At 53.7% G+C, this 24,023-nt stretch overlaps 1 protein-coding gene across 2 annotated transcripts in view; it reads left to right on the forward strand.

Moving 5' to 3' along the window:
• LRP1 (LDL receptor related protein 1) overlaps positions 1 to 24,023 on the forward strand; it is an 81,481-nt gene that overhangs the window by 14,973 nt on the left and 42,485 nt on the right. The window contains exons 5-20 of one of the 2 annotated variants that reach the window (XM_047868134.1): positions 769 to 897; positions 1,018 to 1,281; positions 10,136 to 10,298; positions 10,378 to 10,600; positions 11,606 to 11,795; positions 12,433 to 12,576; positions 13,699 to 13,935; positions 15,131 to 15,311; positions 16,415 to 16,637; positions 17,785 to 17,986; positions 18,340 to 18,465; positions 20,980 to 21,120; positions 21,217 to 21,342; positions 21,817 to 21,933; positions 22,396 to 22,476; positions 23,123 to 23,173. In XM_047868134.1, coding sequence (XP_047724090.1) covers positions 769 to 897; positions 1,018 to 1,281; positions 10,136 to 10,298; positions 10,378 to 10,600; positions 11,606 to 11,795; positions 12,433 to 12,576; positions 13,699 to 13,935; positions 15,131 to 15,311; positions 16,415 to 16,637; positions 17,785 to 17,986; positions 18,340 to 18,465; positions 20,980 to 21,120; positions 21,217 to 21,342; positions 21,817 to 21,933; positions 22,396 to 22,476; positions 23,123 to 23,173 — 2,598 coding nt within the window. The remainder of the gene's footprint in view (positions 1 to 768; positions 898 to 1,017; positions 1,282 to 10,135; positions 10,299 to 10,377; positions 10,601 to 11,605; positions 11,796 to 12,432; positions 12,577 to 13,698; positions 13,936 to 15,130; positions 15,312 to 16,414; positions 16,638 to 17,784; positions 17,987 to 18,339; positions 18,466 to 20,979; positions 21,121 to 21,216; positions 21,343 to 21,816; positions 21,934 to 22,395; positions 22,477 to 23,122; positions 23,174 to 24,023) is intronic. The other variant, XM_047868135.1, reaches the window with a different exon arrangement.

A 24,023-nucleotide genomic window follows, 5' to 3' on the forward strand; every position in this document is an offset into this window, starting at 1 on the left:
ATTCTCTCTCTCCCTCTCTCTCTGACCCTCCCCCACGCTCTCTCGCTCTCTCTCAAAATAAATAAATAAGCATATAAAAATATATGTAGACATCTACCTCGTACTTTTAGAAACCACTATGGAGTATGACTATTGATTACCACAGTTTACTTGGCAATCTCCCTATCGATGAGTAAGATGTTCCAGTTTCTCTCTGTCACAAACAGTGCACCTTTCCTGTTTTAAGATTTACCTCTCTGGAGTCTTTGCACAAATGCCACCTTCTCAGTGAGACCATCCCTAAAATCACAACCCACTGCCTACATTCCATATCCCCTTTCTCTGCTTAATATTTTCCCACAGCACCAGTCACTTTTCCACTGTATTATCACCTCTAACATATAACTTACTTCTCTGTTTATCATGGAATGCCAATATTTCATTTATTATCAGAATTTAAGTTTCATGAGGGCAGCAGTTTGAATCTCTTTTATTCACGGATATATCTTCAGAGCCTTGGACAGTACCTGGCATATAGTAGATACTCAAGAAATCTTTTCTGAATGAATGGATGATGTGCATGCGTGTGGGTATTTCTCGAGGGTAGATTCCAAGTTCGGACTTGCTAGGTGATAAAGTTTGCACCTTTCCTGTTGTGGTAGATTCTGCCAAATCGCCCTCCGAAGAGGCTGTAGGGATGGACACCACCTTTGGATGGTGTCTGAGGGCACCCACTTCCCTGTCCTTATTACACTGGAGATGACCATGCTCTTGCCCTTTTCCCGGCAGACTTTGATGAGTGCTCAGTTTACGGCACCTGCAGCCAGCTGTGCACCAACACAGATGGCTCCTTTACATGTGGCTGTGTGGAAGGATACCTGCTGCAGCCAGACAACCGCTCCTGCAAGGCCAAGAATGGTAGGTGGGGTCACCTGTGGTCACAATGATAGGTGGCCTCCATGTTGCTCCCCGATGGGGAGTGGCCTGAGAGGTCCTAGAGCCCCTTGCTGCATAGACCCTTCTCTCCTCCACCTACAGAGCCAGTAGACCGGCCCCCTGTGCTGCTGATTGCCAACTCCCAGAACATCCTGGCTACGTACCTGAGTGGGGCCCAAGTGTCTACCATCACGCCCACTAGTACACGGCAGACCACAGCCATGGACTTCAGCTACACCAACGAGACTGTGTGTTGGGTGCATGTTGGGGACAGCGCTGCCCAGACACAGCTCAAGTGTGCCCGCATGCCCGGCCTGAAGGGCTTCGTGGATGAGCACACCATCAACATCTCCCTCAGTCTGCACCGTGAGTCGCCTGCTCCCAGCTTGGAGAGCAGGGGAAGGGAGGGAAGATGGGCAAGCTGGTGCCTGCCTAGGACAAAGGCAGTTAGATGGGATGACCCCTGTCTGGGGCAGGAGTCTAAATAAGAAGGCCTTGCCTGAAGCTAAGGCAGGGGGCTGCACAAGATGACACCTACTTGGAGCAGGGACAGAGTTATGGCTATGCTCCCTTCCTTCTCTCTGAGCTCCAGATGGCTCCTGATTTTGACCCAGGGCTGAGGAAGAGGGCTAAGGAGGCACTGAATGGTCAATCTCCAGAGACAAGGGACTGTCCCTTCTCAGAGAGACAAGTGTTGATTAGACCACAGAGGGGCTTTCCCATGCAGCAGGAGTCAGGGCAAGGGAAAGAAAAGGCCTGGAGCCTTGAGGGAAGCTTGCTAAGTTAGGACTGAGTGCAAAGAGGTCAGGGCTTGGCTGGGTTTGTCTCCATGTTCCATTATTTTCCTTGGGGGCATGGCCAGAATGGACCCACGGCTGCAGGGGGAGTGTGGGGGTCCTGAGGCTGTTTTGGGGGCAGCTTTGTGGCAGTGAATGAGACTATAGGAGAGGCAGTAAGCCCTGGGGCCACAGGAGTGTTTTAAGACCTCCTGGATGTTCCCATTCAAACTCCTTCCCGGGGCTGTACCTTGCTGTCTTAGGGGTGGAAGACAGGGTGTACCTAGGGATGGGGCCGGGGCATAGATCCACTGCCTGGAGCAGCCCCGCTCCTCTCAGATGCTGTTACATAAACAAACAAAACATCTGGCACCATCACATTTCCAGGAAATGCACCACAGGGCTGAGGGGGAAGATCTGGCCTGTGGTTGATCTGACCCCCGGGAGGGAGGGTAACTTGATCTGTGATCTTGAATAAATCAGAATTCCCTGTCCCTGCTTTGATTTCCTAATCCACATCATGGGTATGAGCTTGCCTGTCCAGATCAGATAAACTGAAGTGAAAGCCAGAGGTAAGTCACAAGCTTTAGGATGGTGAACCTTGGGCCTCGTAGATCTTTAAGTTCCTTCATTGCGTCCCCATATGATGATCCCCACAGAAGACAGAGATCCTCAGAGGATGTATGGGCTTAGCTGTGGGGTAGCAGGGGTTCCTGAGAGCCCTCGCCCTCTGTGGCCTCATCGTATGGTCCACACCTTGTCTCCAGCTCCTCCAGAGCATCCCAGTGATGTCCTTGGGCTGTTGGTCACCAAGGCTCACCTGTGATCAGACTCATCTTCCTTGGAATGCTGGCTGGGGGCTGCCACACGTGGTTGGCTGAACTCTTGAAGGGTGGGCAGATCAGGGAACCCTATGGCAGATAGGGTAGCACAGGGTGAGACCCCATGAGACGGCTGCCCTCTCCCTGCTCCTTGTTGACAGCCCCACCCAACAGGCCTGTCTGGGCAAACAGCTCTGGCAGCTCCCTCCCTGGCCCTGCCTCCGGGCCAGACGATGGGCTCGTGGGTAGGCGGCTGGCGAGGGTGCCCTGATGGGAAACTTCTCCGCTTTTGCTCTGGCCTGGCCCCCTCTCCTGCTTTCCTCCCAAAGTGAAGCAGGAAATAAGCTCAGGCGGGTACCCCTCCCTTGGCAAATAGAACCTTGCCTCCCGGTCTGTTGGATTCACTGGGCCCCTCTGGGGCAGAGTCCAGGAGGCAGGAGGAGACCAAGGTTCCGGGGAGAAATGCTAGTGGGGTGGATGAGTGGGTTCCTGTGGCCCCAGCCTCTGTCCCTCCTCCCTGCCCTGCCCCCACCCCACGCTCCATGCCGCCTGAATGTCTGGCTGTCACCCTGAGGATGGTTGTTTTGCTCTCATCCCACAGACTAATTATGGGCCCTGAGATGAGGATGTCGGAAGTGTCTCTCCCCTAGCACCCTCCCCCATCTCTAGTTCAGCCCCTTCCCAGGAGAGGCTGGGTGCCCTGTCCTGGTGTGCGGGTGGCTGTCCCAGGCACTCACCTGTGCAGTGGGCTGCTGGCCTGTAATTAGCTCCCCAAGGGGGAGAAGAAGAAAGGCTCCTGCTTTCTCCTGCTTTCTCTCTGCCCCCTGGGGGAGCTCTCCCTGCAATCATCCCATTCCTGGCTAGGACCATGACCTCCACTGCACCCCTGGGAGGGAGCCCCATGCAGGAGGGAGGAGTCTGACAATTGAGAGGTGCTGGGGCCCAGAGGCCAAGACGCAGAGAGGCGGAGAGAAGCCTGCTTGCTGCTGTGGGAAGAAGGGGGAGCCTGCCCCAGAGAAAACTCTGGGAACAGAAATAGAATAGAAAAAAGGAAGGAGGCCAGGAAGTGAGCCTGTTTCACATGGGTCCTAGGGCTTGTGTGTTGCAGACCTGCTCTGAGTCCTGAGAGCCCTCAGAGGGCCCCTCCCAGAGCCCTGCCATGCTCAGGGGTTGGTGCAGCTTCCAGGAGAGGCTCCGTGGAGCCGGCTGGGGATCGAAGCTCCTGCTTTTTCCTGTCTTGATCCCAGCTCCTTCCCTCTGTTTCTGCCCAAGAGTTAGGGGACACTGTCTTACCAATGTCCTCACACGTTCCGGAAGGTGTAAGTGTGTGCGTGCGCATGTGTGTACGCTGTGCGCGCTTTCCTCCCTTAATTGAGCCCAGGCTGCCAGTGCTCCTTCCCCTGTCCGTGACTTTCACTGGCTTGGATTGGGGGGCCTTGGGGGCTGAGTCCTCACCTCTTCCTTTCCCTCCTGGGATATAATTCCAGGACACATCCTCCCCTCTGCCACTGTCCCAGCAGCATGGGGAGGTCTCTGTGGATTCTGATTCTGTGACTGGAGAACATGGTAGTGAGAGCTGGAAGATCCTTAGGGAGGACCAAGGCTGGCCCCTCAGTTTTTAATACTGCCTTTCCCAAAGCAGGCTGCCTTGATTTTAGGTTATACATGGATGTGCATTTTTTATCATTAATTTTTATTTTTTAATACCTATTAGGAAACTCCTATAACTAGTATATCAAATCTGTGATTTCATAGATTGCTTAGGATATAGCAAAATAAGAAAAATGAGTTGACTTAAAGAAACAGTAGGTAAATGATAGTGCAGGCTGTACATCACCTGGGCAAGCATTTTGAAAGTGATACACAAAAGACCGAAGTTCTAGAAACTGAGACCCACAGGGGTCGGTTGGCCTGGTAGTACCAGAGCCAGGCCTGGTTTGCCCATTCTGCCCCTCACCTCTGTCCACGCTCTCAAGGAAACTTAAGCTCTGCCCAGCCCCCTGCTGGCTGCCCCTGGGCAGGGCTGAAAGTCAGGTCTGCTGACCCAACCCACCCCCAGCCCTGCATTGCCTTGGCTGTGTTCCTCTGACCTGTCTTCCAGTAGCTTTGGGTATGTTTCCACTGTAGAAAGAATGAGGGCAGACTGCAGGACTGGGGCCCTGGGAAGGGGGGTGTGTGTGGTGAGGGGAAGTTCTGACGCTGTGCATGGAGGCCCTCAGGGAAATAAGTTTTGTGTATGAGGGGATGCTCTGGAGCGACCCTCAGGGGTCCTGGGGTTTCTTCCCTGCACCATCCGCATGGGGAAGGAGGAGGTAGGAATAAACGGCCCCCTAGGCTGCAGGCAGCAAGGTTGCGAAATGTGGCCCCAAGTCCAGCTGGCCAGTTTCACTTATCCCTCCCTCTTTCTTTGTGTGCGTGTGTGTGCGTGTGTGTATGTGTGTGGTTAAAATCACAACAGGAAATGGGTAGTGATGTGTCTAGAGGGAAGGCAGAGAGGGGGCAGAGAGTAACCCCCCTGCATCTGTGATGAACTGTCTTCCCCGGCTGGAAGGGAAGCTGTCTTTCCACTGAACTGGGCAGCCTGGGCCCTCTCAGCCTCCCAGTCTATGCCTATGGAATACTTCCAGATTTCATATATGAAAGCCAGCCACCACCACCCTCTTCCTTGGCCTTCCTCACCCACAGGGTGTCAGAATCCTGGGGGGCGGGGGCTCCTGCCAGCACACTCTTTGGCCTTGGGCCACCCGCATCCTGGTGCTTTTGCTTCCCATTCCCGTCCTGAGTTTCTTAATCATTTCACAGCCCTGCTCTCCTCTCCCTGGCTAGGCCAGCCCCACGTCTCCTCTCCGTCTCAGTCTCCCGGCTCAGCTCCAGCCTGTCCTCTCCTCCCCCGCTGTCTCCTTGAAGTTGCCTCTCCACCCAGCCTGCTCCCTAACCCCCCCCCCCCCCGCCCTTCCCTGTTTTCAAGCCACAGGAAGTAACTTAAGCAAGAAAGATGTGTTTTAGAGCCCAGCAAGGATTTCTCAATAGTGGGAAGATCCTGGTTCTGATTCTGAATCAGAGCTGCAGAATTTAGGCATCTCTTCTCTGGGACCAGCACTGACTGCCTTTGTGGACCTGGGCCAGGCAGGGGAAGGAGCAGAGCAGAAACCCCAGGCGGGTACAAGTGGGGCAGGAAGGGAGCCCAGGGGACAGAGGTGATGTGATGTGGCTGAGCCAGGGCCTCTCTGGGAACAAGAGGAGCTAAAGTCGGCTCAGCAGGAAACAGGAGCATGAGACATGCCATTTGGCAAAGCTCCTGCCAGACCTGCCTGGCGGTCTTTTACCTGCTTGCAAAGACCCCAGACTCCTGATCCTCTCCCCCAGCCCTCCCTCTCCCCACTCAGGGCGAGAACCCCAAGTGGCTCTGAGAAGCGGGAGGATTACCAGACAGATGTGTTCTCCCACCATCGTGGGGGCATCCCAAGGCCAGAGAAGGAGGATCCTGGCAGTCGAAGGAAAGGGAAAAAGTGATGTCCCAGTTCTAGGACAACAGCGTGAGGAGTCAGTACTCAACAAATATTTGTTGAATGAATCAGTATATGTGTGTCAGACGCCGGGGACAGAGATGAAAGACAGCACCCTGCCCTCACAATATTTGTAGTCAGGTAAACAGACTGTGATGAAAGGACTTACTGGGCCATACAGGCACCTGAAATACAGAAATCTTTCTTCTGGGGGCCTGAGCTGAGTCTTGAAGAATAGTAGGTGTTAGCCTCAAACTGCGCACCTGGAGGGCCCGCCGTTAGTCAGGAGGCCACAGAGTTCTAGCTGGAGGCACAGATGGTAACTGGGTGGACAAGGTAGGGAAGAATGGGGTTGAGGTGAGGGAGGATCGTGGTATGAACAGCTCCCACTTATAGAGTGTTAATTATGTGCCAGGCCCTGTGCTAAGTGCTATTAATACACCGTCCCATTTTACAGATGAGCAAACTGAGACTCAGACATTAAGTAACTTTCCCATAATCCCACAGTTGGAAGATGATAGAACCAGGATTCGAGCCCAGGCTGTCAGTGTCTAGAGCCTGGCTGGGCCCAGGGTGGAGCAGAGTGACGGGAGAGGTGGGGAGTTTCCTGGAATAAGGACCAGAATGCGTGTGTCCGCTGGGGATGTGGTTAAAGTGGAAGTGGGTTTCATCCTCCCTCATCCACAGGCCTCATGACCTGTCCTATAATCTTTGGGTATGTGGATGCATTGGGGGATATTTCCTCACAGCAGGGAGGCGCCCTTCCTCCCCCAGATTTGTTTTAGGGAGAGTGACTGGAGTCCTGTAGCTGAAGCCAGGGTCTTCTTAGTAATGGGGTGGGCTGTTGTTTTGGGGAAAGCAACCACTGTTTAGGGAAATAACTCTTGAACAATGTGAATGGTAGAGAAGTTGAGAAAAATTGGACTTACAGGGGGTGCAGAGTGCTGAGCATTGGGGTGGGGGAGTGCAGGGAGGGCTCGTCAGTTATAAACACACACCCCTGGTCTATTCTGGAGCCTGGAAGTGAAAGTCTTTAATGACATTACTGGCAAGCTGTGGTCTGTCCTCTTGACTATCCCATCCCCCTCCCAGCTTCCTAGCCTCCTTCTGTAAGCTGGAATTCCCAACTTCTTGGCCCCCAGACCATCCCCAGACCCTTTCCACAACATAGCATTCCTCTCCTTGGGTTTACTTGAGGTTCTCCTGTCTTCAGGATTTGGGGCCTTTGGCCAGAGCCCCTTGGAGGGTGCTCTGGGGTGGCTCAGCCCTGAGAAGCCTGGGCTGCAGGGGACAGTTGCCCTCTGAATGTGTGGGGCCAGAACATTCAGGTCCTCTAGGGTGAAACCCAGGACTCAACTTGCCCGCCCCCGCCCCTCATGCCGTGAGACAGGGCAACGGCCCAGATACTGCCTGTAGGGGAGCCCAGGAGGGAAGGTTCCCTCTCCCAATCTGAACCCATCTGTCTACACTGGCCTTAGGTATGAGTGGCCAAGTGTGTGCATGTGTGTGTGTGTGTGAAGATGTGTGCATGTGTGTGAGTGTGTGTGGTTGGGCGGGCAGAGGAATCTGGACTTTAGGAGAGGGGAAAATAATGTGGTGGAGGGGGGTTGGATAACAAAGGATTTTTTTGCTTGCGACTAATAGTCTCCAGCTGCAAAAATACCAAAGTGGAGGCAAGGCCGGGCTGGGGACTCCCGTTCTTGCCAACTCCTCACCGGCCTGCTGAGTGGGGCCGTGCCTGGCCTTTGGGAGGTGGAAGGGGAGACCGGCCAAGGGTAAATAATCTAGAGCAAGAACGATCCTTCTGCCTTCCTTCCCGGAATTGGCAGGAAACCCAGGCCAGGAGGGAGGCTCGAAGGTCAAACACTTCCTGGGGCTAAGGGGGTGATTTGTAGCTGCACCTGGGATGGGGGGGGGGCATCTGATCTCTTCAGATTTCTTCCTCCCCCCTTCTCACTGAGGGAAGGGTGGATGGGGAGCAGGGGCAGGGTGTTGCCAGCCTGGAGCTGGGCAGTGACTCAGGGAAGCCTCAGGAAGTTAGAGAGGAGGACGCAGCTGCACCAGCTGGTGCTGGGAAACCAGCTTCCAATGATGAAGTTCCTCTGCATGCCAGCAGCCCCCCGCTGTGCCCACCAAGTAAAGGGCACGAAGCCCTATTTGCCTTTCAACCTGTTTGCCTTCCAACCTACTTGCCTGCTGGCTGCCTGGTGCTGCGGCAGGTCTCCCCCCCTCCACACACACATACTCTGGTTTGGGACTTTGGGTTTCCTTTGGAGGCGGCCCAGCAGCATTCATTTTAATCTGTTTTCTCCGTGGTAACAGTGTGTGGAGCAGCGTGATTGCCTTATCCCAGCACTGGGCCCTCTTCCTACATGGCCTGGAACCCACACTTCCAGGCTGCTCTGCCCCTCTCTTCTACTGTCGTCAGGGTGCTAGGAGCCCAGGGGAGAGAGTGGTTGGGTTTGGGGGTGCATCAGCAACCACAGGGACAATGCCTCATCCCTGTGACTTCTTTCTCCAGTCACCCTGAAGTGGGGTTTAACGGGGGGACCTGAAAAGGAAACTAGTTTGATGAGAACCTCAAATTGGCTCCTTCCTTTCCTCCCCGGCCTAAGTCCTGTGACTGTGAGTCAGTGTCAGGGCCTAGCCAAGTTCCTTGGGAGCCACGTTCCTGTTCCCTTTGCCCCCCACCCCCACCCACTGTCAGGAAATAGCCTCTGAATCCCTGTGGGGAGAGGAAAGGATTAGGGAAGAGTTGAGCAGAGCACCTAGTCATTATACCTACAGCTCTGTGGGGATAGAATAACCCCTACTGGGTTTGAGTGTGGGTAGCGTGTGGGGGTAAGGTTCAGCCAAAGGCAGGTGGTCCAAAGATCTCTTTACTTACTGAAATTGGTAAAGGTGGAGTACAAGGCAGGAGTCCTGAGGAGTCACTGTCTTAGGAGATTCCTAGTCTGCAAGAAGCATCACCTCTGGTGGTGGTAGTTGAAGGGACAAGTAAGTAAATGGATGGGAGCCAGTGGGTCCTGGAGAGGAGGTGCCTAGAAAAGGCCAGCAGGGGTCCCTGTCTCCAGACTTCCAACCTCCAGACTTCCCACTGCCCTTGCTCCACCCCTACCCTCTTCAGTCCTTTTTAGCCTCTTCCATCGCCTCCAGAGATGGCATAGACTAAGTGTGGGCACCTGGTGTCCATCCTCCTCCCCTACTCACCTTTCTGAAGCTCCCCTTCTTTCTGAACCATGCCTCAGTTTACCTTCAGAGTCCTTTTATGGCCTTCCTCCTATGTTCTCTGTCCTCCAGCCCTATAGCTTATTCTCTGCTCCTTCCTACCCTCCCTAAGACATGAGGAAATTGAGCAATAGGGACATTGAAGAAACGGGAACAGGAGTGAGTAGAGGAAGTTTGGCCTATGTCACTGATTCCAACCTTTTGACACCGTGGGCCTTCCCTTTTCCATCTCTATGGTGCCATATTTTGACATACTTTTCTCTCAGATTGCATTTATTGATGGTGTGCCCTGCTTTTCCATTTTTAAGAGTCATGGAACATGTACAGTGTTTGGTCAGTGCCCTGGCTGCATGAGATACCCTGACTTACCATATAAAATTGATGAAAGTCCAGCCAACATCGAAGATGTGTGATATTTTAGTTAGCCTGAGTGCTGGTATCTCAAGTAAAAGCATATTTAAAAATACTGGATGAGCCAGTGGACCTGTCTTCAATGCCTTTCGGTACCTCAAGAAGATGGTCCTGCTCAAGGAAGGTCTAGAGTTCGGGAAGCTTGTCCATCAACTAACCAGCCAACGCATACCTAGTGCCCCCTGTGTGCTGGCCTTGAACTCCGTGTGCAGAGCAGTGTTCTGTGGGAGGATACTCAGACACTTCACTTTGGAGAGGCCAAATAGGTAGAAAGATGGCAAAGAATACAAGGCAAAATTGTGCCCTTGCCGTTAACTCCTATAGGAGGAGCTCAGAGAGGAGAGACAGCTGTCACCTACATGGTGAAGGAGGTCATCCCAGAGGAGGTGGGCTTCCGGGGGTGGGTTCTGCACCAACAAGGGATGGCCCTGTCTAGAGGTGGGCCTCCCTCCATAGCTCTTTCACTCACACTTTTCAGATGTGGAACAGATGGCCATCGACTGGCTGACGGGCAACTTCTACTTTGTGGATGACATCGACGATAGGATCTTTGTCTGCAACCGAAACGGGGACACGTGTGTCACTTTGCTGGACCTGGAGCTCTACAACCCCAAGGGCATTGCCCTGGACCCTGCCATGGGGTGAGGGGCGGGCAGAGGCTGTGGTGGAAGGGAGAGCGTTCAATGTCCACAACGCAGCTAACGTGCCCTCTGCCCGCAGGAAGGTGTTCTTCACTGACTATGGGCAGATCCCAAAGGTGGAGCGCTGCGACATGGATGGGCAGAACCGCACCAAGCTGGTCGATAGCAAGATTGTGTTTCCTCACGGCATCACGCTGGACCTGGTCAGCCGCCTTGTCTACTGGGCTGACGCCTACCTGGACTATATAGAGGTGGTAGACTACGAGGGCAAGGGCCGGCAGACCATCATCCAGGGCATTCTGGTGAGGGGAAAGCTTTTGCAGGGAAGCCATTCTCTAGGCCTCCCAGTGAGAGGGAGGACAGTGTGGGACAGTCTCTCTGGTGGGAAGCAGGGTGGACATGGAGATGATGTGGCTTCCACTCTGGTGGAAACAGTCATTTTAGATACACCTTTTACTTCCCTTTTCTCACTTGATCCTTACAATGACCCCTGGGAGGTAGGTAGGCCAGTGTCTTAGTTCACTTTTGGTGGATGAAAAAAAAGCAGGGTTCAAAGAGGTTAAGTGATTTGCCTGAGATTACACAGCTGAGAAAGAGCGCTGGAACCTAGTCTAGAAGCCTTTCCAACTCAGAGGTGGCACCTCCAATCTGGGATCATTAGGGTGACCAACCATCCCTGTTTGCCCAGGACTGTCCCAGTGTTAGCCTGGGAAGTCCCACAAACCAGCAAATCCCTTTGTCTTGGACAAGTTGGACAGTCAATTACCTTGGATAAGTTATGTGGGTAGCGAGGGCTGTTACCAGGCATCATTGAGGCAAGTCTGCCCTCTCAACTTCCTAAAGCTGGGGGCTGGAGAATGTTTTCTGTGGACAGAGTTTAGGGCCCAACTCTACTTCAGTCCAAAATCATTCCATCATCTACTGTATGCCTAAATCTCTGGGGAACATTGTTCCTGCCCTCAAGGGGTTTGAGCAGAGTAGATGGGGTAAGTCCACAAATCACCAGACAGGGGATAATAGCCAGAGAGATGGAATGTGAAGGGAAAGCCTGTGTCTGGTTAGAAGATCCCAGAAATTCTACAAAGAAACGCTCTGTGAAGGATAAGTGGGATTTTGACAAGCAAAGATCTCAAAAGCAAGAAAATCCAACCAGAGGATACAGGAGTAAAACATGGAGTTAGACAACCATGGAATGAATTTGGGAGTGTCAATAATGAAATCTGGATGGGAAGCCAAGGAGCATTCCAGGGTCAGAGGGAGGATTTCCTTCTCCTCTCACGTTGACCATTCCTGCTTGCCCATCTCAGATTGAGCATCTGTATGGCCTGACTGTGTTTGAGAATTATCTCTATGCCACCAACTCGGACAACGCCAATGCCCAGCAGAAGACGAGCGTGATCCGAGTGAATCGATTCAACAGCACTGACTACCAGGTCGTCACCCGTGTGGACAAGGGTGGTGCCCTCCATATCTACCACCAGCGGCGTCAGCCCCGAGGTGAGTGGGGCTCTGCAGCCCCTTTGTGGACCCTCCTATGGGAGCCCCCGGTTCTCTCATATCATGACTACTTCTTGTAGCCATCCACCCTGGACTACCTCCCCTGTCCCCTCAGATTCCCCTGCCAGCCCCTTCCTGCCCTTCAGCCTCCAGATCTCACCTCCAAGGAGCCCCTGCCCCCCATTCTGCTCAGAACATAGGTTGTTCCTCCCAGTTCCCTGGCTGCTTTAGAGTAGAAGCACCTGACCACAGGCGATGGCATGACTGTCTCCCCTGATCACAGAAGCCCCCACCTGAGAGTCTGAAGGCTAGGTTATGGTGGGGCAGAGAAATCCTAGTCCTGTGGTTTCTGAATCTTCAAAATGGGACAATAAGCATAAAGACCACATCTGGGTCGGGGGAGGGACGGGAGTGGGGTGCCCCGCTGGTTCAGTTGGTGAGACATGTGGCTCTTGATCTCAGGGTTGTAAGTTCAAGCCCCACATTGGGCGTGGTGCCTGCTTAAAAATTAATGAATGAATGAATCAATTAAAAAGACCACAGCAGGATGGAGTGTGGTCAGACTTCAGGACATCTTCTCAAGACCTGGGCACGGGGGCTCTGAAGAGTCCTGACTGGTTCTCTACCCTGCCTGCAGTGAGGAGCCACGCCTGTGAGAATGACCAGTTCGGGAAGCCAGGTGGCTGCTCCGACATCTGCCTGCTGGCGAACAGCCACAAGGCGCGGACCTGCCGCTGCCGTTCTGGCTTCAGCCTGGGCAGTGACGGGAAGTCATGCAAGAGTGAGTGACAGGGAAGGGCCTGTGTGCCTGCTGGGATGGGGTGGGGCGGGATTCTTATCTGCCTCCTTACAGCTGGCTGTTTCCATCAGAGATGCAGAGAAATGAAGGGATTTACCCAACATTTTGCTTCTAGTGAGGGGCATAGAAGGAATTTGAACCCATATCCGAGAACAAGGCTTTTCCCACTACCCTACTCGGGCTCCATAGAAGGCTGTCAACTGGCCCATTCACTTCATTTATTCATTTTTTCACTCATTCACTTGACAAATATCCAGTGAGCATGTACTACGTGTCTGGCACTCTCCTGGCAATGAGGATTCAGCAGTGACAAGATAGATGTCATCTCTGCCTTCCAGAGCTTGTAGTCTGGCAGAGGAGACAGACAAATAAAAATAGCTTCGGGTGGTACCTGGTGTTAGGAAGAAAATAGAGTGGAATGTAGACTTGCTGATGACAGTGAGGGCTCCAGGTTAGACAGAGGGTCAGGGAAGGCTTCTCTGTGGAGGTAGGAGTTAAGCCAAGCTCTCTATGAAGTGAGGAGTTGGATCACGTGAGGACCCGAAGGCAGAGCTCCCTGGTAGAGGGAACCTACAGTGCCAGGCTCCAAGGCTGAGAACGGCACAGCATGAGTGAGGGGAGGCAGGAAGGAGAGGTTGGATGGGATTCTAAATGGGATGAGGAGCTCTTGGTGACTTGCCAGCAGAGAAGTGACGTGATGTGCTTCACATTTGTAAGGAGATCATGCTGGCTGGCCGCTGGGTGGAGGATGGACAGCAGGGAAGTGGCAGGAGGCCACTTCTGCCCTGTAAGCAGGAAGCGATGTGGCTTAGATAAGGATGATAGCAGAAGTGGTCCAAAGTGATCAGATTCCAATCAGATTCAGTGGGCACTTAACTGAAAACATGCTACTTGTTACTCTTGCCGCATTTCCCACCCCCAGAGTGCGTAGGCTGCCAACCAGGGTGCTGTCCCCTGGGCTTTAGATGTTTATGCATCTGTCCATGTGGCCCAGACCCCCTGCTACACCCATATCCCCTGACCCAGGAGAGCTGGGGTTTTGCAGATCCTTGGGCACATGTACCTAACTTTGTGTCCCCCCTTCCCCCCTCGTGCCTGCCCTAGAGCCAGAACATGAGCTGTTCCTTGTGTATGGCAAGGGCCGGCCAGGCATCATCCGGGGCATGGATATGGGAGCCAAAGTCCCAGACGAACACATGATCCCCATTGAGAACCTCATGAACCCCCGGGCCTTGGACTTCCATGCTGAAACTGGCTTCATCTACTTTGCTGACACCACCAGCTACCTCATTGGCCGCCAGAAGATCGATGGCACTGAGCGGGAGACCATCCTGAAGGACGGTAAGGGCCCCCAGTGAGGGAGGTGTACAGACAGGACCCCTGAGGGGCACCCACCTGGGACAGGAAGCGATTGGAGGCCTGGGCATCGCTTTCTCAGTGCCCTTTCGGCATGGAGAGTCCCCTGCTGACTGGCTGGCTGGGCTGGTTGGCATGGAGATGAGGGGATAGACAGATTGACCCCTGTGTGACCCCCTTCTTGGCTGAGCCGAAAAGAGGCAGGAGGATGGATGGTTAGGCAGCGTGGGCTGTCCTTGCCAACCCTTGGGAAAACTCGGGGTCTCTCTGCCATTGGCTCTGAGCCCCAGAGCTGCACGCAGTACACAGCCCACGAGAGTCCTGAGGCCTTGAATAGGAGCAGGCATACCAGCACATGATTGCACACGGAAGGTCTGTGCAGCCAGGCCTCCCGGCCACCGGAGCTGCGTGTTTACTTGTCCTGAGAAGAGTGTTTTGTGAACTGAATCCAGTTTTTCCCTCTGAGCTGCACGGGCAGGTCAACAGTACTTTGTCTCTTGAATATCCATCTGCGTGGAGGCTCTGAGCTCCTGAGTTCCGCCCTGTTCCTGCCGGTTGTTAGGAATTCCCACACTTGGGCCCCCGGGACAGGGCTCCCTAACCAGTCATCTAGCTGACGCCAGTTAGCGCTCCCCACCCACCCCCACTGCCGTTGGCTCACAGAACCTCAGCAGTCAGCAATCATAAGACTTTGGGGAAATCAAAAGTAACTCATCAGGAAAAGATTGGGGTTCCCTATACCAAGGGAACTGCTATTTAAGCCTGAGATGAAGCCTTTGGCTCAGTGAAAAATCACTTCCTGATTTATTCGTTTTGTTAGCTCAGGATTTTTCGGCCTGGGATCTTGTGTCACCCTTGTGCCCAGAGCCACCCGCACACTGCTCCAGCTCACCCCGGCTCAGGCTCATGCATGCCCTCACATGAGAGGTCGCATCCACCACATAGGCTTATGGGCTGCCATGGACAGTTTTCAGAGACCCTGGGCCTCAACACGGATGCGGTGGCAACACAGTCTTCCCAGCTCTTTCTTCCAACCTCCCACCCTGTCCCACCCACCCTCTAGGGCTTTCCACACTCCCTGCTAGTCAGGTTGCTCAGAGGCATGTGTAGCCTGAGGGTCAGAGGCAGGCAGTCTTGAGCTTCCTTTGAGGCTCTCCATTGCCCCCTTCACTCCCTGCAGGTATCCACAATGTGGAGGGTGTGGCTGTGGACTGGATGGGGGACAATTTGTATTGGACGGATGATGGACCCAAGAAGACCATCAGCGTGGCCAGGCTGGAGAAGGCTGCTCAGACCCGCAAGACCTTAATCGAGGGCAAAATGACGCACCCCAGGGCCATTGTGGTGGATCCACTCAATGGGTGAGTCTTCCCAGGGCCTTGGGGTAGGAGGAGCCAGGAACTGTGGGTGTCAGAACTGGGAGGTGTGGGGCGCCTGGGTGGCGCAGTCGGTTAAGCCAGGTCACAATCTCGCGGTCCGTGGGTTCGAGCCCCGCGTCAGGCTCTGGGCTGATGGCTCGGAACCTGGAGCCTGTTTCCGATTCTGTGTCTCCCTCTCTCTCTGCCCCTCCCCCGTTCATGCTCTGTCTCTCTCTGCCCCAAAAATGAATAAACGTTGAAAAAAAAATTAAAAAAAAAAAAAAAAAGAACTGGGAGGTGAGACAGAGTGAACGGGGATGGCAGCCTAGGTGGAGTGCTGAGGCAGGAATCGGAAGCTGAATGGGGAAAAGTTGCCCCGTCTTCAGGACAATGGGAGTGATGTCTTACACACATACATGGAGATCTGGTCCTGTCACTGCCAACTCAGAGCCCTCTATTGGCTCCCCTGGCCCTTGGAGTGAGACCCACTTTCCTTATCAGGCCTGGGGTCCTACAGGATCTGCTTTCATCTCCTTTGACCTCATCTGCACCTCTCTTCGACTCTTGGAAACTCTGTCCCCACTGCCCACTGTCTGTTCCTCACACACCCCAGCTCTTCCTGGCTCAAGGCTTTTGCTCTGGGACTTCCTTTGCTGAGCTCTCAGACATTTGCAGATCTAGTCCCTTGTCATCATTCACACCTAGGCCTCAAATGTTACCTCCTCAGAGAGGCTTTCTCCACCTGATTCCCAGTCTACTCTCTATATCATCTCCATGCTTTGTGTCCTTCCTGGTTTTTCTCATTCTCCAATGTGTGTGACCTTCCAGTTGACTTGTTTCTTATCTGTACCCCTGGATAGGATGTGACCTCCAGGAGAGCAGGGGCCTTGTCTGCCTTGCTCTCCGCTGGGTCCTTGACTCACAGTAGGCACTCAACAAATATTTGTTGAATGGAGGAATGAAGGAAGGAAATGTGGGGGCTAGGGTTGAGCAGGAAGGAAGCCCCCTGGGAGGGGATCTGGCATAGCACACGTGGAGTGGGATCACACAGGAGGCTGCTGATGGCAGGGGTAGCCCTTGTGGTGCTGACCAATCACTGCCCACAGGTGGATGTACTGGACAGACTGGGAGGAGGACCCCAAGGACAGTCGACGAGGGCGGCTGGAGAGGGCCTGGATGGATGGCTCACACCGAGACATCTTTGTCACCTCTAAGACAGTGCTTTGGCCCAATGGGCTGAGCCTGGACATCCCAGCTGGGCGCCTCTACTGGGTGGATGCCTTCTATGACCGCATTGAGACCATACTGCTCAATGGCACAGACCGGAAGGTGGGCAGGCAGGCACCTGTGTGGGGGTGTTCATGTGTGCACTGCTAGACCACATTTGTGTGCGGATGAGGCTTCTTATGTGTGAATGTGTGAGTCTCTCTATATCCAGGCCTGTGCACTTCGTGCATGTTTACCTACGTACCGATGGACGTGCACACCGGTGTGCTGTGTCTTATGTGTTGTATTGCTTGAGGATTGCCTCTGTAAGAGTCCATCTGTTATTGCATGTTGTCTGCAGGCTTGACACTCATGTGCACGCCTGGGTGTATACCTTGTGTGCACCTCGGCATGTTTATGCACACACACACAGCACACTTCGGTGTGTGCCTGCTGTGTTCGCCTCTGTGCAAGTGCAGGATGACTAGAGATGGCATATATGTACGCTTTTTTGTTTGGGTGGCCATGTGTTTTATGAGTCATGTGCCTACGAGACGTGTGGACTAAGCTCTTTCATAATATATGAGGCCCTTTATGATATGGCCCCTGACTATCTCTGTGGTCTTATTTCTGCCCCTGTTCCCTGTATCCCAGTATTTGAACAAGCAACACTACACAGCTTGGAAATTCCCAGCACACAGCATATCGAGTGCTGCCCTCTGTGCTGTTGCTTATGCAGTTTTCTGCCTCCACCCCCACTCCTCCTCACCCAGCACACTGCTCAGGGGCCACCTCCTCTAGGATGTTGTCTCCAGACCCCTTTTCCATCCTGGATTGCTGTGTATGCCCTCCATGAGACATACACAGTCTTTTTCATACCACAGCTTGGCCCTTAATGGATCCTGGCAAGTGTTTGTTGGATGAAGAAGCGAACGGATGAATTCTGGCTGTATGCTCAGTACTGTGTGTGTGTGTGTGTGTGTGTGTGTGTGTGCGCGCACACATGTGTGTTGGAGGGATATGAATGAATATGGATGGATACAAGGGAGGACAAGGTGGACAAGTTCCCCATCAGCATCCCGCTGGGTCCAGTGTCTAGCACCTCACTGTGTGCAAAGCTATCATCCTCAGGGGCTCCCAGGGTAATGGGGGAAGCAAGACCCATACCCAGGACATGGACAAATGAGTAAACAAAATGGTGATCCTCCTGGGCCTTCCTCAGGCACCCCATTTGTCTATAGCTCCTCAGTAACCTCCCCTCAATTCTTAGATTGTATATGAGGGTCCTGAGCTGAACCACGCCTTTGGCCTGTGTCACCACGGCAACTACCTCTTCTGGACTGAGTACCGGAGTGGCAGTGTTTACCGGTTAGAACGGGGCACAGGCGGTGCACCCCCTACGGTGACCCTTCTGCGCAGTGAGCGGCCCCCCATCTTTGAGATCCGCATGTATGATGCTCAGCAGCAGCAAGGTACCCCCTGGGGCTGGGGCCAGTGAGGGGGTGGTACCTAGACAGGGGGGTAAGGCTACTCTGGAGAGGGGGGTGGTGAAGGCACTCCCCAGGGATCCCAGGCTCTGACTTTTGAGGCTCTCAAGAAGAAAGGCCCCCAACCCAGTTGACTTTGTCTTCCCTGTCTCCTTCCCTGCCCCATGCCTACGTGTTCTCTTCTTCAACGTGTTCATTATCTTCTCACCACTTCCTCTCTTTCTCACTCCTCACTTCAATGTGTCTTTTCCCTGTCCTCTTATCTCCTGTCTCTGGCCTCTGCTGACTCTATGACAACCCTGTCCTTCCCGGCCCCTCCCTTGGCCCCTCCTTTGCAGTGGGTACCAACAAATGCCGGGTGAACAACGGTGGCTGCAGCAGCCTGTGCCTGGCCACCCCTGGGAGCCGCCAGTGTGCCTGCGCCGAGGACCAGGTGTTGGACACAGACGGTGTCACCTGTTTGGGTATGAGGTGCCCAGCCGGGGCGGGTGGCCTGACAGTGGTCCTCAGCAGGAGGGGCCACCGTGTCCAATCAGAGATAAAGGAGGAAAAGAGGGTCCTGTGGGGGCAACAGGAGGCAAGGGATGGGGAGGGAGCAGGCTCTGGGGGCCAGAAGGGGGTTTAGGGAGGACTGGGTGCTGGAAGAGTTAGGGAGAGCGCAAAGATTAGGGGAAGCTGAATGATGATCAGGACAGCTATGGAAAGGGGAAAATATACTTTTACATTTGTCTCCCCTTGATTAAAGTAATATAACAACAGCTCTAAATATTGGAAATTAGAGAAGTGAAAAAAAGCCCGCATCCCACCAACAGACACCACTATATTGTTAGCATTGCAGGAAAGCGAACACCACCTTTTTGGGCCAGGTGGGTTACACGGTTGGTTTTCTGTTGCTGAGATCATACTGTACATAAAATGTGTTCCACCCTTTGGGGCTCATATGTGTCACAGCATTTTCTGTGTTATTGTTGCATTATTTTAAACAGCTTCTTTTTAAAGAAAAGTAGGTCATGCTCATTGTAAAAAATAAATAAACAAACAGTATAGAAAAACATAGGAGAAAGTACAAGTCACCCAAATACCATGTGACATGGATGTCACTCTTACCATTTGGGGGGACACCCTCCCAAACATGTCTCTACATGTTTCCCTTTATTTATTTATTTATTTATTTAAAAAAAAATTTTTAACATTTATTTATTTCTGAGACAGAGAGAGAGAGAGCATGAACGGGGGAGGGTCAGAGAGAGAGGGAGACACAGAATCCAAAACAGGCTCCAGGCTCTGAGCTGTCAGCACAGAGCCTGATGCGGGGCTCGAACTCACAGACTGTGAGATCATGACCTGAGCTGAAGTCGGACGCTTAACCGACTGAGCCACCCAGGTGCCCCACGTTTCCCTTTATTTAAACGAGCCAGGTTACACATGCTCCTTAGTTTTCTGCTTTTGTCACTTGACAGTAGGTCATAGATACGTAAGCAGAATTTTTAATGGCTGAAATATATTTCATTAGTAAACGTTCCGTAACTTTCTCAACCATTTCTCTACCATAGGACGTTTAAGTTGTTTCTGTCTTTGTTATAATCACAGCTAACATTCATTTATTGAGCACAGATCAGGTGCCAAGATGTGATTTTAAGCACTTCCCATGCAGCAACTTGTTTACTCCTTAAAATATTCATGTAGGGAAAGTATTTTTATTATCCCCAATAATATCCCCATTTCACAGATGAAGAAAATGAGGCCCAAAGTTATAACAGGGATTTGAATCCAGGAAGTCTGACCCAGACCCTGTTTTTTTTTTTTTTTTTTTTTTTTTTTTTTTTAAATCACTTGCTTTGCTATTTCCCATATCTTCCTGCCTTCCCATATTGGATGGTTTCCTTAAGATAGAATCCCAGAAATGAAAATGGGTCAGTGGGGCCTTAATGGACAGCTAAGAATGAGTGACTAAGGCCAGGTGGAGGGCAAGAGCATTGACAGAGAGGGGAACTGAGTGGCCAGGGTAATGGAAGGATCCGCACGGATGTTGAAATCACCAAGAATTAAAGCAGGAGAGATTGGAGGAAAAGTGACACTGAGCCATCAGCTAAAAACCCTTAAGGATGACAGGAAGTGGCTTGAAGGCCCATAGAAGTAGGGGTTGGTGTAGTCTAATAACATGGAAATCAGAGCTGATTTTTTAGAAAGGGGAGCAGAACAGTCTCGAAGCAATTGCACGGAGCAAGACAACACATGCCAAGGCCCAGTGGTCTAGGGCCACAGGAGAGAAAATAGGCACCCACGGGACGCACAGAAGCTTCAGGGATTAGAGCCGGGATGAGAGTTGGACAGGTCAGAAAGGCTGCAAGCAGAGCTTAGGGTGCAGGGACAGGAGCCGACCTGGGAGCGCTGGGCTTCTCCATGTTACCGACGCAAATGCAGACAAAGCACAAAGTGATTTTACTGCTGAGTGCTCAAGGTAGACGGGGTTGGGGGGGGGTGGGGGGGGGGTGGTGAGGTGGCAGTGATGAGGGTGGAAGGGTGGAGCCTGCAGAGTTCTGGGACCTGTTTTCACTCCGGCTGGTAGAGTTCATGCATCTGTGAAGGAAAAAGTCCAGGCACCACGACAGGGCTCTGGGAGCCCCAGGGGTAGCTTCCAAGGAGCAGTTTGTGGAGATGACAGGAAGCTGGTGAGAAGTGGTCTTCTCAGGAGGGACAAAAGTAAGGGGTGGGGGGCTCTAGGCTCTCTTGGAAGCTGCTTCTTCTCGGGCCATACTGCAGTACTGAAAGTGTTCAAGTAAACATCACCCTTGTGGCTTGAGAAAGAGCTGCGGTTTCCATCCAGATTATTTGTTTGTGAAGAATCACGCCCTAGGAAAGATTACTGTCTGCATATTATTTAAAATAATACAACAGGCAAACGTAGTACAGAGAGCTGAGCACCTGTCCCATGACCTGCGTCTGACTTTCCCCCCACACCCCTGTGGTGCCCACAGCGAACCCATCCTACGTGCCCCCACCCCAGTGCCAGCCAGGCGAGTTCGCCTGCGCCAACAGCCGCTGCATCCAGGAGCGCTGGAAGTGTGACGGGGACAACGACTGCCTGGACAACAGTGACGAGGCCCCAGCCCTCTGCCGTGAGTCTCCCGCCCCTCTCCAACAACTGCAGGGCAGCATGTGGAGAGAGCTGGGCCCTGCCCCTCTCACTGACCCCTGAACTCCTCACTCCCCAGATCAGCACACCTGCCCCTCGGACAGGTTCAAGTGCGAGAACAACCGGTGCATCCCCAACCGCTGGCTCTGTGACGGGGACAACGACTGTGGGAACAGTGAAGACGAGTCCAATGCCACTTGTTCAGGTGTGGGGTCGGAGTAGGCTGCACTGGGCACCCCTCAGGCAGGGAGGCCGGGGTGGGGAGGGGCAGCCAGAGTGGCCTCAGGAAAGAAAGAAGCATGGGGTATTGAGGCAGAGAGGACGGGACGGGACGCTGAGCAGGAGGAAAGGAGTGCTCTCCCCTTCCCGAGGAGAATGGGATTGGCTGGGAGGACTGAACCGGGGTGGGTGGGGAAGGCGGGGACAGATCACAGCTCCAGATTGGAGACAGAAGCAAGTCAGGGTGGATCTTCTCCTTGGAGGATACCAGAGACCCCGTGAGAGATGGGGTGAAGCAGATGCGGGGGTCAGACCACATATGTGGCTTTAAACTTCTCTCAGAGAAATGACATTGAGACCCTTGGGAAGACTTCCTGATAGGCAGAGGACAGGAGGAAAGAACAGGAAATTAAGAAAGGAGGGCAAGACTATGAACACCCGCGCCCATCCCTGTCCCCAGCTCGCACCTGCCCACCCAACCAGTTCTCCTGTGCCAGTGGCCGCTGCATCCCCATCTCCTGGACGTGTGATCTGGATGATGACTGTGGGGACCGTTCTGACGAGTCTGCTTCATGTGGTAAGAGGGACAGCAGGGAGGCTGGGCTGGCATGGGGAACAGGGAGCCCGTCGAATGTGCCCTGGGGTGGGGTGGGGGGCTGAAGGGCCCCTGAACCTTAGTCCCTGGGTGGTCTTGAGCAAGCGCCTTCATCTCTGAAGCCTGTGTGAGTTTTGTCCGCAAAATGAGGATAATAAGAGCACCCACATCACTGTGCTGATGTGGGGATTCAGTGAGATGATGCAGGAAGAGCACTCAGCACGGGGTCAGTGGTGGGTAACTAGAAGTTTGAAAAAGGGATGCTCAGAGGGATGGGGAAGAATGAGCAGAGCTTCAGGCCGAAGCCCTGCCACGTAGCTTTCCCATCCCTGTCTGACCGGGCTACAGCTGCTGGTTCCAGGAGGGACCCCGCACCCACCTGCCAGGTGCCATGATGCTGTATGATCTTGAGGGCCCTACTCAGCTGTTCTTTCTCCCTGACAGCCTATCCCACCTGCTTCCCCCTGACTCAGTTTACCTGCAACAATGGCAGATGCATCAACATCAACTGGAGATGTGATAATGGTAAGAGCTTGCCCCCTTTAACCTGCCCTGATTCCTAGGAAAGCTAAAAGCCACAGCCACGCCCTGGGTGGGAGGTAAAGGGGTTTTAGAATCAAGCTGGGGCCTCCCGCCAATCCACTAAAGCCCCACTGGGTTGGCTAGGAGAAAGGAGGACAGGCCAGAAGTGCCATGGGGGAACTAGTGTGGACAGAGAGGAGACCCTCCCTGCCACCTGTCAGTACCATTCCTCCCCAGACAGGGCCCGAGCTGCCCTTTCTCGGGCAGAGGCTTGGGGGCCAGGGAGAAATGAGTGAGAAAGGCTAGAGGGGCAGAGCAAGGAGAGCCCAGTGCCCAACTCCCTTCTCCCCGCAAACCCCATCTCCTGGGGTCCTTGGTGCACCCTCCAGGCTCCGCCTTCAGGCTCGGAAGCCCACCTGGCGGTCAGCCACGGACCAGGTGATGTCAGCCCTGAGCCACGGGGGCCAGTGCATCGTCATGTGTGTGCCGTCTCGGGGCTCTGGTTGTGTCTGTGTGTTGTGACGTGTTGCACCGGAGGCTCCAGCCCTGGCTGGTGTGTGAGAGCATGTATTGGGTCAACACCACGTTGCCCCTCATCTTTGCTGTGTCTCGTGTGCCAATGGTTGCCCTGGCGGTTTCTGTGTTTCAGAGAAGGATTGTGGGGACGGCTCTGACGAAAAGACCTGTCCTGAGCCTGCCGGTCAGTGCATAGAAGCACATGCACCATCACCCCAGAGTCCCAGCTGGCCTCGGGCCGCCTCTCAGAACCCCTAGGCAGCTCCCCTCTCCAGAGTTCCTAGGACGTGAAGGGAAAGAGAGAAGGGAGAGAGGAGGCAACAGAGAAAGACAGTGGAAGGGAAAGAAGCAGAGGGGACAGAAGAGAGGAGATGACAGAGTGGTGGGGACAAAAAGCCCAAGACACAGAGGGAGAGAAGAGAGAATCAACTCCAGATGGAAAAGAGGCAGGAACACACCCAAGGGGGAAAGCTGTACCCCAACCTTCTCAGGTGTCCCGAAAATGTGGAGGGAAGTCCAGTAGCCCCTCACCCACAAGGCCTAGAAAGCAGGATGTTCATTCAGTCACCCTCAGATGCCTTCCAGGAGTGGCCCCCGAGCCTTCCCAGCTGCAGGCAGTACCCCTTGTGAGTCGGGCGGCCGCAGCATGGGGCGCAGCAGTGGCCAAGCTCAGGGCGGGCCTCATCGGGCCCTTCCCTCCCCAGCAGGGCAGCCTCACCTCCACGCCACCCACCTTTCGCCCTCCCAAGCCAGAGGAATCCCTGCCTTTCCCCCAAAGCAAGCAGACCCCTGTTCCCACACCCTGCCAAAATGAGAAAGGGAAAGGAACGCGTCCAGTCCCCCACCCGCCATCCTCCGAGACTCAGGGAAGGGCCCTCCCGGAGCCCACCCCTCCTCTCCCCGCCCCCTGCGTGGGCCATGGTGCATGCTGCAGTCTATGCAGTTTCTGTGTCTTTTCTGTTTGTTATTTTCTCAGTGGGGGGGTGGGGCGGGCTGAGGGTGGGAACGGGAGGGGGGCGTGGGGGCCCCAAGCT

Source organism: Prionailurus viverrinus, chromosome B4 (assembly GCF_022837055.1).
Source record: "Prionailurus viverrinus isolate Anna chromosome B4, UM_Priviv_1.0, whole genome shotgun sequence".
NCBI classification, from domain to species: domain Eukaryota; kingdom Metazoa; phylum Chordata; class Mammalia; order Carnivora; family Felidae; genus Prionailurus; species Prionailurus viverrinus.